The following is a 13,243-nucleotide window of genomic DNA, read 5'->3' as shown; positions in this document are numbered from 1 at the left end:
TCAGTGCTGCTCATGTGGATTCATGCCTGAGGTCATTTATTTGTTTGTTTACAATATTCAGGGTTCGTACGGTCATGGAAAACCTGGAAAAGTCATGGAATTTTAAAATGGTCATTTCCAGACCTGGAAAAGTCATGGAAAAAACTTAAATCATAAAAGTTTTGGAAAAGTCATGGAAATGTGTTATAATCACATGTTCATTTACGCCGAGTTTGAAATAATTATGTTATGTTTTTTAAAGAAAGACGCTCAAAATACAAGCCGGCGTACGCTCTCAATACGCAACATGTTCTAAAATGTTCATGTTTATACCGAGATTTCAGTTTGGTCATGGACATTTGGTTTAAAGTCTTGGAAAAGTCCTGGAAAAGTCTTGGAAATCCACTGGTCAACATGTGTAAGAACCCTGAATTTTGCATTGTTAATATTTTTATATTTTCAGTTTTTAAAATATGCTTTCTACTGTTGCACTGAGTTTATTGTTATGCAGCCTAATTCCTCAGCTAATTATTCAGATTTCCCCCCCTTGATCTCTGTGTTGTCCATCCGGCTTCCCTTCTTCCTCCGCCTCCCGGTTCGCTCTCATTCTTTCCTCTCCGTCTCCCCCATCAGCCGCCATGCCGTTCGTGGACATCCAGTCGTGGCTCGGTATCAACGTTGACGGCTGGATGCTGCAGCAGAGCGGAGCGCAGCCCCACCATCGGGCGCCGCGTTGCCACGCCTTCGAGAAGGAGTGGATCGAGTGCGGCCACGGCATCGGGCAGATCCGCGCCAAGAAGGAGTGCCTGCCCGAGTTCGAGGACTTCTATGAGTGCATGCACAAGCAGAAGACCGTAAGTGTCCAGGGGGGGGGGGGTTATAGTGTAAGAATATGCAGATGAAAACCTACGGGTGACGTCCCGGAGAACGTTTCCACAGCCGATGGCATGAAGCGGATACAAAGGGTTCATCGCGGTGAATGAAATGACCTTGAATTGATAATGGAAGTGTGTTCAGAAAGAGGAATGACACACACACACACACACACACGTCTGATCCTTTTAAATGCTGTCCGAGGGTCCGTCTTGATTGACGTGGATGTGGACGGATGCTCCGCCCGCTCACTGTTAATGTGCTGCAGCAGCAGGAAGTGCCTCTCCTCCACCCAGATGGCCCGATGAGCCCGTTGGCCACGTCTCATTCTGCAGAGCAGGAAGTGCTGAGTGAAGACGACGGTCAGAGGCCGACGTGCGTTTGTCTCGACTTCAGCCGGTGACGGCAGTTAAAGACGACACTGCTGTCTCGGCTTCAGGGACACGGGGAGACACAACACTCGCTTTACATCTCTCTTTTCTTATTCCCTCTCTTCCTCTCTGCAGCACAAGAGGCTGTACGCCATCCGTCAGCAGCGGGACAAGCTGGTGAAGGAGGGAACCTACACACCTCCAAGCTGCCACTCAGGCAAGCCCGAACATGGGCCATGAGGGGCCACTGGGGGCCGTGGGGGGCCACAGGGGGCCGTGAGGGGGAGTGCTCTTGTCTATAGTAGAGCAGATGTTGCTGTTTCCGGTCCGCCTGTACATGTTTGCAAATAAATCGTTCTCATGAATCTTCCTGTCTTCCTTTTCTGTCGTGTCACAGAGTATGTTGAATATTTAACAACCTTTAGTCCAGTACTGAAGTAAATGACTTCACATGTATTTAAAGGCCATACTCATTAGCTACTAAAACAATGAGGAGATGATGAAGGCAGTACTTGTAATGGAGGTTTTATTACAGCTTCATTGATGCTTTGGCTCCAGTAAATATCTTTAAATATGAATACTTCCATCACTACAAATAATACAAAAATGTAAATAACCGTTACATAAAAACCAGTGGACAAAACAAACTGCTCCTCATCTGGTTGATACGTCTTCATAATGATTTGATTCATTTCATTTGTTTAGACTCAGACCATTGTGTGACCACATCATCTGGTTAGTGACCTCATCATCTGGTTAGTGACCACATCATCTGGTTAGTGACCTCATCATCTGGTTAGTGACCTCATCATCTGGTTAGAGGCCTCATCAGCTGGTTAGAGGCCTCATCTGGTTAGTGACATCATCTGGTTAGAGGCCTCATCATCTTGTTAGTGACCTCATCAGCTGGTTAGAGGCCTCATCATCTGGTTAGAGGCCTCATCTGGTTAGTGACCTCATCAGCTGGTTAGAGGCCTCATCATCTGGTTCGTGACCTCATCATCTGGTTAGTGACCTCATCATCTGGTTAGTGACCTCATCAGATGGTTAGAGGCCTCATCATCTGGTTAGAGGCCTCATCATCTGGTTAGTGACCTCATCAGCTGGTTAGAGGCCTCATCTGGTTAGTGACCTCATCATCTGGTTAGAGGCCTCATCATCTGGTTAGTGACCTCATCAGCTGGTTAGAGGCCTCATCATCTGGTTAGTGACCTCATCAGCTGGTTAGTGACATCATCTGGTTAGTGACATCATCACCTGGTTAGAGGCCTCATCATCTGGTTAGTGACCTCATCAGCTGGTTAGAGGCCTCATCATCTGGTTAGTGACCTCATCAGCTGGTTAGAGGCCTCATCATCTGGTTAGTGGCCTCATCAGCTGGTTAGAGGCCTCATCATCTGGTTAGTGACCTCATCATCTGGTTAGAGGCCTCATCTGGTTAGTGACCTCATCAGCTGGTTCGAGGCCTCATCATCTGGTTAGTGACATCATCATCTGGTTAGAGGCCTCATCATCTGGTTAGTGACCTCATCATCTGGTTAGTGACATCAGCTGGTAAGAGGCCTCATCATCTGGTTAGTGACATCATCAACTGGTTAGAGGCCTCATCATCTGGTTAGTGACATCATCAACTGGTTAGAGGCCTCATCATCTGGTTAGTGACCTCATCATCTGGTTAGTGACCTCATCAGCTGGTTAGAGGCCTCATCATCTGGTTAGTGACATCAGCTGGTTAGAGGCCTCATCATCTGGTTAGTGACCTCATCAGCTGGTTAGTGACCTCATCTGGTTAGAGGCCTCATCATCTGGTTAGTGACCTCATCAGCTGGTTCGAGGCCTCATCTGGTTAGTGACCTCATCAGCTGGTTAGAGGCCTCATCATCTGGTTAGAGGCCTCATCATCTGGTTAGTGACCTCATCAGCTGGTTAGAGGCCTCATCATCTGGTTAGTGACCTCATCAGCTGGTTAGAGGCCTCATCATCTGGTTAGTGACCTCATCATCTGGTTAGAGGCCTCATCATCTGGTTAGAGGCCTCATCATCTGGTTAGTGACCTCATCAGCTGGTTAGAGGCCTCATCATCTGGTTAGAGGCCTCATCATCTGGTTAGTGACCTCATCATCCGGTTAGAGGCCTCATCATCTGGTTAGTGGCCTCATCATCTGGTTAGTGACATCATTAGCTGGTTAGGGGCCTCATCAGCTGGTTAGTGACCTCATCATCTGGTTAGAGGCCTCATCATCTGGTTAGGGACCTCATCAGCTGGTTAGAGGCCTCATCTGGTTAGTGACCTCATCAGCTGGTTAGAGGCCTCATCATCTGGTTAGTGACCTCATCAGCTGGTTAGTGGCCTCATCAGCTGGTTCGGGGCCTCATCAGCTGGTTAGTGGCCTCATCAGCTGGTTAGTGACCTCATCAGCTGGTTAGAGGCCTCATCATCTGGTTAGTGACCTCATCATCTAGTTAGTGACCTCATCAGCTGGTTAGAGGCCTCATCATCTGGTTAGTGACATCAGCTGGTTAGAGGCCTCATCATCTGGTTAGTGACCTCATCAGCTGGTTAGAGGCCTCATCATCTGGTTAGGGACCTCATCAGCTGGTTAGTGGCCTCATCAGCTGGTTAGTGACCTCATCAGCTGGTTAGTGGCCTCATCAGCTGGTTAGTGGCCTCATCAGCTGGTTCGGGGCCTCATCATCTGGTTAGTGACCTCATCAGCTGGTTAGAGGCCTCATCAGCTGGTTAGAGGCCTCATCATCTGGTTAGTGACCTCATCATCTGGTTAGTGATCTCATCATCTGGTTAGAGGCCTCATCAGCTGGTTAGAGGCCTCATCATCTGGTTAGTGACCTCATCAGCTGGTTAGAGGCCTCATCATCTGGTTAGAGGCCTCATCAGCTGGTTAGAGGCCTCATCATCTGGTTAGTGACCTCATCAGCTGGTTCGAGGCCTCATCTGGTTAGTGACCTCATCAGCTGGTTCGAGGCCTCATCTGGTTAGTGACCTCATCAGCTGGTTAGAGGCCTCATCATCTGGTTAGTGACCTCATCATCTGGTTAGAGGCCTCATCATCTGGTTAGTGACCTCATCAGCTGGTTAGAGGCCTCATCATCTGGTTAGAGGCCTCATCATCTGGTTAGTGACCTCATCATCTGGTTAGAGGCCTCATCATCTGGTTAGTGGCCTCATCATCTGGTTAGTGACATCATTAGCTGGTTAGGGGCCTCATCAGCTGGTTAGTGACCTCATCATCTGGTTAGAGGCCTCATCATCTGGTTAGGGACCTCATCAGCTGGTTAGAGGCCTCATCTGGTTAGTGACCTCATCAGCTGGTTAGAGGCCTCATCATCTGGTTAGTGACCTCATCAGCTGGTTAGTGGCCTCATCAGCTGGTTCGGGGCCTCATCAGCTGGTTAGGGGCCTCATCAGCTGGTTAGTGACCTCATCAGCTGGTTAGTGGCCTCATCAGCTGGTTAGAGGCCTCATCAGCTGGTTAGTGGCCTCATCAGCTGGTTCGGGGCCTCATCATCTGGTTAGTGACCTCATCAGCTGGTTAGAGGCCTCATCATCTGGTTAGTGACCTCATCATCTGGTTAGTGACCTCATCATCTGGTTAGAGGCCTCATCATCTGGTTAGTGACCTCATCAGCTGGTTCGAGGCCTCATCTGGTTAGTGACCTCATCAGCTGGTTAGAGGCCTCATCATCTGGTTAGTGACCTCATCAGCTGGTTAGAGGCCTCATCATCTGGTTAGAGGCCTCATCATCTGGTTAGAGGCCTCATCAGCTGGTTAGAGGCCTCATCATCTGGTTAGTGACCTCATCAGCTGGTTCGAGGCCTCATCTGGTTAGTGACCTCATCAGCTGGTTCGAGGCCTCATCTGGTTAGTGACCTCATCAGCTGGTTAGAGGCCTCATCATCTGGTTAGTGACCTCATCATCTGGTTAGAGGCCTCATCATCTGGTTAGAGGCCTCATCATCTGGTTAGTGACCTCATCATCTGGTTAGAGGCCTCATCAGCTGGTTAGAGGCCTCATCATCTGGTTAGAGGCCTCATCATCTGGTTAGTGACCTCATCATCTGGTTAGAGGCCTCATCATCTGGTTAGTGGCCTCATCATCTGGTTAGTGACATCATTAGCTGGTTAGGGGCCTCATCAGCTGGTTAGTGACCTCATCATCTGGTTAGAGGCCTCATCATCTGGTTAGGGACCTCATCAGCTGGTTAGAGGCCTCATCTGGTTAGTGACCTCATCAGCTGGTTCGGGGCCTCATCAGCTGGTTAGTGGCCTCATCAGCTGGTTAGTGACCTCATCAGCTGGTTAGGGGCCTCATCAGCTGGTTAGTGACCTCATCAGCTGGTTAGGGGCCTCATCAGCTGGTTAGTGGCCTCATCAGCTGGTTAGGGGCCTCATCAGCTGGTTAGGGGCCTCATCAGCTGGTTAGTGACCTCATCAGCTGGTTAGTGGCCTCATCAGCTGGTTCGGGGCCTCATCATCTGGTTAGTGACCTCATCAGCTGGTTAGTGGCCTCATCAGCTGGTTAGGGGCCTCATCAGCTGGTTAGTGGCCTCATCAGCTGGTTAGGGGCCTCATCAGCTGGTTAGTGGCCTCATCAGCTGGTTAGGGGCCTCATCAGCTGGTTAGTGGCCTCATCAGCTGGTTAGTGACCTCATCAGCTGGTTAGTGACCTCATCAGCTGGTTAGTGGCCTCATCAGCTGGTTAGGGGCCTCATCAGCGGGTTAGGGGCCTCATCAGCTGGTTAGTGACCTCATCAGCTGGTTAGTGGCCTCATCAGCTGGTTAGTGGCCTCATCAGCTGGTTAGGGGCTTCATCAGCTGGTTAGGGGCCTCATCAGCTGGTTAGTGACCTCATCAACTGGTTAGGGGCCTCATTAGCTGGTTAGTGACCTCATCAACTGGTTAGGGGCCTCATCAGCTGGTTAGTGACCTCATCAGCTGGTTAGTGACCTCATCAGCTGGTTAGTGGCCTCATCAGCTGGTTAGGGGCCCTCTGGTGTAGTTGATGTCTCCCTCCAGCTGCTGGTCCTCTCCTGTGTTCAGCTGCTGCTGGTGGAGCTTAATTTCCAGTTCATTTCCTGAGCCTCTGACCCAGTTCCAGTACATCAGTGACTGTGAGCTCCAGAGGGAGTTCTCCGATGAGAGACCACAGAGCGGGGCTGTCTACGACCTCCATCCACTTCCCTTCTCTCTGACTGATGGGTCTGTGGGGCCACACGATGGAGCCCAGAGCCCAGAGCCCCGAGGAGGCCGGAGGCTCTGCAGCTCTCTGGGAGCTTCAGCTTCATGGCTGCATTTCATCTGATGGTTCATTTCTTTGTGCATTATTTATTTTTTAGCCTGAGAATAAAAGGTTCAATGTAATCTGTTTTGAATTTTTTAATTAAAACTAAACGCTAATTAAATTAAATGAGTATTGTCCACAATAATAATGTTGTGGCAAAAATGAAGAGCAGAGAGACGTTGATATGGCGAAGCAACCCAGCGGTGTAACAGTTTAGCTCCACACTTTCCTTTTTATCAGTTGTTTTCATCCTGTCTCTAACTATCACGTCATTCCAGATCCTGCTTCCCATCTCGTCAGTCCAACTCCCCTCACCTGCCTCTGGTCACTCCCTCGTTAGTCCCTCATTACCTTCACCTGGTCCTCACGCCCTTCTCACCTGTTGCCCATTCCCTCGTTAGTCCCTGTCGGTTTAGGTTCCCTCACTTGTCCTCTGCCAGATTGTCTTGTGTTTTCGTGCCAAGTTCTCCAGCGTTATTAGAGTATATTCCTGACCTGCCTGTTCTGACCCTGCCTGCCTACCCTGACTCTCTGCCCCGCCCCTTTTTGGACTGGTTTGTTTCTTGGACTGATCTCCCGGTTTTGACTTAGCCTGTTTTTAACTAAAGACATTCATCTTTGTTACTCCTGTCTGAGTCGTGCTTTTGGGTCCACTCTAATAGCACCGTGACAAGCGGGAAGTGTTTTAATGAGCACACAGCAACATTCATCAAGTTCAACTAATCCGTCTTTCTAGAATATTTATCTCATATTTATAGTGTACATTTAGCCCCTCCCATCAGACCTGATAACCAATCAGATCAATCGTTGGAGAACATGTCATACGATTCACTCCGTTTGGATCAAGGTGACAGTGACCCACTAGATACCAGGGGTCAGAGTCCGCCTCCAGGAAACATCTGTTAGATACCCAAGGATCACAGCGAGGTACATCATTGTTTATGCTGCTCACTCTAAGGAGTTCCACCTGGTTATGTCATTGTCCCCAACAAAAACAATGAATGCATCTTTTAATTTGACTTCCTCTTCAACTTGTCTCGCTCGATTGTGAATTTTTTCTTAATATAGATGACATGCTCTGCACCGTTTCTGCTGTTCCCAGGTCAGTCCTGCTGGGACTCTTACTCTTATACTCTTACTAAGCTGTATAATTAGTTTAATGTCACGTCTTAGTATCTGATTAAAGTCCATGGAGGTTTGGACCTGCCTGTGGTGAGCAGGTTTCTCAGAGCAGTCTGGAGGCCGTCGGCCTCGGTGTCCTCTTCAAGTCCAAATTGGCTTTATTAAATTGAAAATGACATTATGGAGCCGTTGATAGCGTTACCACAAGGTTTCAATTGTGATAATTAAATTCAGGAGTTCAGAGGCTCCTCCCTGACCAGAGGACGGGTGTCCGCAGCAGCAGCGTGATGATACGTGATAGTTCACTGAGAGGTGATCCAGAATGAACTGATGGGGAAAGGATGAGCAGAGGGGAGTGACCTTTACCCCCGCTGTGTCGTCACTGTTTGATTAAAGCGACAGCGATGGACGGAGGATGAGAGCGTCTGGATTATCCTCCTCTGGGACAAATGCCATGAGACCCAGTTGACCCAGTTGACCCAGTTGACCAGTATCTTATCCATCGGAGAGCCAGACAGTCCTACAAAAGAAACGTCAACTAATACAAGAAACTTCTGTCTCTCTAGCTGCTAAATGCTCCTCAACATAAGGTTTAAAACCAAACCTGGCAACCGAGAAGCTTGAAACCTTCAAACCATCAAACCATCAAACCAGGGGCTGGCAACCGGTTTGAAGGGATATATATATATATATATATATATATATATATATTGTGGCATCACAAGGGGCCAGGTAGTGGAGGGACGCTACATTCCCACTCAAGTACAGCTCGGGCGGAAACTACAGCTCCCAGACTGCCTCACCACTCACCAGCTGCAGGTGTTTAGGACATCTAATTGAGGGGCTGGGAAGCTTCAGAGGAGACAGAGGGCAGAGCGGAGGAGGGGAGGAGCTGGACAAGCCAGGAGTGGAAGGGCCTCCAGGACGAAGACAAGCCCAAGAGAACGAACAAGAGGAGGACTTTGTTAAGCGGACTTTGCTTAAAGATACGTTTTTGTTTAAGGAACCTTTTTCTCCCCCGGGACGCTTTTTGTTGAGCAATGGACTTTTTGTTTTTGTTTGCATGAATAAACCTTCCCGTTCATTTTAAACCTTGCAATTTTGCCTGTTTTTACTTCTCCCTTGCACTGCCCCACCCTAGATGGCACTCGGGACAGCCCGTGACATGACAATATATATATATATATATATATATATATATATATATGTATACACATAAATATATACATAGAAATATATATATATACATATATAAATAAATATATATATATATATATTGAAGCTTTGAAGGGGTGTTATTGTTAAAGAGTGCATTTTCCACTTCAATGACGAACCCTGAAGTCTGGGACTGACCACAGAGACCAAAGGTCAGCAGCAGCCCCAAATCCAACTCATCAATTTGCTTTCTCTCTTTCTTTTTTAACTTCTCCCTCTCCCGCTCCAGCTGTTTGGAGAGGGAGGAGGGGGCGTGTGTCTGTGTGTGTGTGTGTGTGTGTGTGTGTGTGTGTGTGTGTGTGTGTGTAGGGGGGTATAAAAACAGATTAATATCTCATGTGATGTCAAAGTGCCTCTTCTCTGGTGTCATCCTGAAATATATGTGAATGAGTACAGATGTGTCAATGTGAACTCCTTTTCTTTACGAATTAGAAGAAAGTGTGTGAGTGGTGTGTGTCGGTTTGCCACATGACGCATGAGTTCTCCCCGAAATGTCAATTTCCGCAACACTTAACACACTCAATAGACACGAGAGTGAAAACTGCCCATTAGAGAGAGAGAAAGGGGGAGAGAGAGGAGGGGGAAAGAGATGGAGGTAGAGAGAGAGGGGGAGAGAGAGAGGAAGGAGAGGAGAGAGAGGGTGGAGAGGGGGAGAGATGGAGGTGTGGTGGAGAGATGGAGGTAGAGAGAGGGGGTTGAGAGAGAGAGAGGAAGGAGAGGAGATAGGGGGAGAGAGAGAGAGAGAGAGAGGAGGGAGAGGGGGTTGAGAGAGAGAGAGGAAGGAGAGGAGATAGGGGGGGGGGGAGAGAGTGAGAGAGAGAGAGAGAGAGAGAGAGGGGGGAGAGAGGGGGAGAGAGATATAGACGTGGGGGGGAGAGAGAAGGGGGAGAGAGATGGAGGTAGAGAGAGGGGGGGTGGTGAGAGAGAGAGAGAGAGAGAGAGAGAGAGGAGAAGGGGAGAGAGAGAGCGGTGGTTGTTGGGAGCAGAGAACGGGAGAGAGAAAGCGCGTCAGAGGGAGAGGAGGAATCAGCCATTATACGGTTCAGGATTACTTTGCCTTCCAGCGTCATCTCCTCCTCCTCCTCCTCCTCCTCCTCCTCCTCCTCCAATCTCCCCCTCGCGGCTGAGTGTGGCGGCTCGGTTCTGGAGAAGAGGAAACAACCCGACCGGAGGAGCGGAACACAGCGTCCCCCCGACCGACCCCGGCTCCAGGAGGAGCCCGGCCTCCTCTGAAGGTAAGCCGCTCGTGAGCTCCGCTGCCCGGCTACAGCGGCTCCGGGACCCACCGGACCCGGATCCCCGGTACAACGTGGCCACGAGCGATGTCGAGTCCGGCGGGGATAGTATCAATACTGAAAATGAATTATATGATCATAAATCAAATCGATCAGCTCGAGACGGACCGTATCGATCAGCTCACACATCATTTAGGACATATTTCATATTTCTGGACCGCGCTTATGAATGGACGTGCCCGGGATTCGTGCGCCGAAGGGCCGGTGCTGGATGTGAGGACAGTGAGCCGGAGAGGGCTCCTCTCGGCCGGGAGGGGGAGGCGGCTCCCCGGCTCACGGCACCGGTGGTGTCCGCTGCAGGCGGCGCGGCGGACAAAGAGCCCCGGGCACGTTTGAGGTCTCTGAGTCTGAGGAGGTCCATTCATGCAAAACGAGGGGGGGGGAGAGAGAAGAAGAGAGAGAGAGAAATGGAAAGGATGACATGAGGATGCAGCTGCAGCTTTTTTTTGATGTGCAAGACAAAACTAACATTTATGAGGCTGCTGTTGTTGACCCCCCGACCCCCCATCCCAGTGGACTCCACCACTGCTGTCTGTCTGTCTGGAAAAACCTCAGTGATATTATGCAAGGTTCAGACAGAGAGAGAGAGAGAGAGAACAAAAACGGAATGGAGAGGCAGAGCCTCCCTCCCGCCGCTCGGAGCAGATGGTCCCCTCCCTGGCCTCCAGCCTCCTGCTGGACCTCCACCATGCAGCTCCGCTCAGTCTGTGAGGAGCAACACAACCTGTCAGCTCGATGTTGTTCTGGTGAAATTCTATTGCATTTCTATTATTCCTTTACTTTATTCTTCCTCGCCGTGCACACACACACACACACTCACTCTGTGTGTTACTGAACACACCAACAGGGATGAGGCTGTATGGTTGTACATTGAGTCTGGGGATAATTACAGCGGGTTGTTGTCTTCATTATTGATCGTCAATTTGTAAAATGACAGAAAGTCGTGAACCGTTTCCCCATAATTCAGAAACTCAACGTGACGTCTTCATAGTTTATTTTATCCGATCAACAAGTCTAATATTAAAATATGTTTAATTTCCAATGAAATCAAAGCGTGATCTGTTAAATGTCCACAATGGGTCTCGGGCTCTCAGATCAATAGTAATCAGTCAGAGGTGACGTCTCCATGTCCAGCAGCCCAACGTCTAAACACACTCGATGCATACATCGAGATAAAAAAGAGAAAAGCAGCAAATCCTCATCCCAGCAAAGACAAACTGATAATCCAGCCTGATGTTTATCTGTCAGGTGTTTTAACCTGTGAGTGGAAGTGAATCATCAGTTTAGGGTTTATAGTCTCAGGGCAGCGTGAACATCGCTTCAGATCCTCTCAGAAGCTCTCCTGAAAGACCCTCCTGCTCTTTGTGGAGAGATGAAGGCCAGATCCTCCCTCTGCCTGTCTGTGTGTCTGTCTGTGTGTGTGGGTATGTGTGTGTCTGTCAGTCTGTGTGTGTGTGTGTCTGTCTCTCTGTCTGTCTATGTGTGTGTGAGTGTGTCTATGTGTGTGTGTGTGAGTGTGTGTGTGTGTGTTTCTGTCTGCACATTGCATCTTATCATGAGTAAAAGAAGAACAAAATAGAGTCTGTGTGCCTCTCGTCGACACGTCACTCACTTTCACTAACTCTGTCTAGTCATGCAGTAGTAAGCTACGGTATTGTTGTGTGTGTGTGTGAGTGTGTGTGTGTGTGTGTGTGTCTCTGTGTGTGTGAGTGTGTGTGGCCATTCATTGATCCCGTGTCAGTGTGCATCATGTGAGCTGCGTCGTTCCTCCTCATCCAGACTCAGGAGTCCAACAGGTGTTCTTTCAATCATACGTTTCTGAGTGCAGGGGACCGGACGCTGAGAGGACAGTTAGAGTCAAGGAGAAAGACATAAAGTCATGTTGTCGTCCATTTAAAAGACATCTGGAGTATTTCCTGATCCTCCAGCTCTCAGCTGTCTTTGCTCTGGCTCCATTCACAGCATGAGAACAGGGAACAAGTTATTCCACATTAGTTCATTCAATATCCTCCAACAGCCTCGCGGTCACGCTATTCAAACAGCCTATCGCTCTATTACCTATTTAGAGTGCATTAACAAGTAAAACAAGATAGAAACAAACAATAGTTATGTTGTTTATTGTTATAAAAGGTGTAGTTGATTTAGGATTGGCTGGATCCAGATTTGTGGTTTCTTGACCGTTGCCATCGTGACTGTTTTACATCCTCTATTATACGGTCTGAACAATATGACCTAAACACAGCATAGCAGGCTCAGAAGACAATGTACATAGCTGAGCATAAAGTAGGCAGCGCTAAAGCTTACGAATGAACACATTTAATCTCTACGCAGACACAAATTAAGTGTTTATTCAAGGAGCGCAAGTTAAGCTAGTTAGTTGTTTCCCCTGTTAACCAGGAGAGTCTGAATGCTAAACCTGGCTATGACTTAGAACTTATAACTCCATATTTAGTGTACAGACAGTGGAATACTCCTGCAACTTTTAGAATTGTATTCCCAAAATGATTAAAGTTGCATATTATAGCTGTTTTGTATACCTAAATATGCCTTGATATGCATAGAGATGTGACATAAGTAGGCTAGGCTATGTAGCAGGAGGCGATTAGCTTAGCTTCAGCATTACCACGGAGTGCATTGTCTGGTCAATCCAGACACAATCAAACTTAAATCAAAGAACAACCCGCTAATTGTGTTTCTGCGTGAAGTTAGGTTAGCTAGAGGTTTGCCCTGCTTCCTGTTGTGAAGCTAAGCTAAGCTAACGGCCTCCTGGCTCGAGCTCAGCTGAGCGTGCAGACATGAGGGCGGTCCGGATCTTGACATTGAACTCCTGCGTGCGCACAACGCGTGAACCTCCAGCCTTACACACCCAGCCAGTAATATACAGGCCTGTCGCACACCACTCTTGTTTCCTATCGCCGCCCTCATCTTCCAACTTTACAGGAATAGTTTCAGATTAGAGTTCGATGAGATGTGTGAGTCTGGAGCTACAACCAGGAGGAGGAGCCTAGCGTAGCATAAAGACAAGAAACGGCAGGAAGCGGCAAGCTAACGTCGGCACGACAACGACTGTAAATCCCACGCGTAGAT

At 48.6% G+C, this 13,243-nt stretch overlaps 2 protein-coding genes across 3 annotated transcripts in view; both read left to right on the top strand.

The window, feature by feature from the left end:
• The window catches only part of ndufs5 (NADH:ubiquinone oxidoreductase subunit S5), a 2,341-nt gene extending 753 nt beyond the window's left edge, over positions 1–1,588 (top strand). Inside the window, exons 2-4 of one of the 2 annotated variants that reach the window (XM_056414923.1) lie at positions 613–833; positions 1,121–1,227; positions 1,359–1,588. In XM_056414923.1, coding sequence (XP_056270898.1) covers positions 618–833; positions 1,121–1,227; positions 1,359–1,404 — 369 coding nt within the window. In that variant the 5' untranslated portion in view covers positions 613–617 and the 3' untranslated portion in view covers positions 1,405–1,588. The remainder of the gene's footprint in view (positions 1–612; positions 834–1,120; positions 1,228–1,358) is intronic. The other variant, XM_056414930.1, reaches the window with a different exon arrangement.
• An 8,400-nt stretch (positions 1,589–9,988) lies between these two features.
• Positions 9,989–13,243, top strand: part of macf1a (microtubule actin crosslinking factor 1a) — a 195,364-nt gene continuing 192,109 nt past the window's right edge. The window contains exon 1 of the mRNA XM_056420472.1: positions 9,989–10,096. The gene's annotated coding sequence lies outside the window, so the exon portion shown is untranslated. The remainder of the gene's footprint in view (positions 10,097–13,243) is intronic.

This window comes from Pseudoliparis swirei, chromosome 1, assembly GCF_029220125.1.
Source record: "Pseudoliparis swirei isolate HS2019 ecotype Mariana Trench chromosome 1, NWPU_hadal_v1, whole genome shotgun sequence".
Classification (NCBI taxonomy): domain Eukaryota; kingdom Metazoa; phylum Chordata; class Actinopteri; order Perciformes; family Liparidae; genus Pseudoliparis; species Pseudoliparis swirei.
The sequence above is the reverse complement of the archived record's forward strand: the minus strand, read 5'-3'. Positions and strand labels throughout refer to the sequence as shown.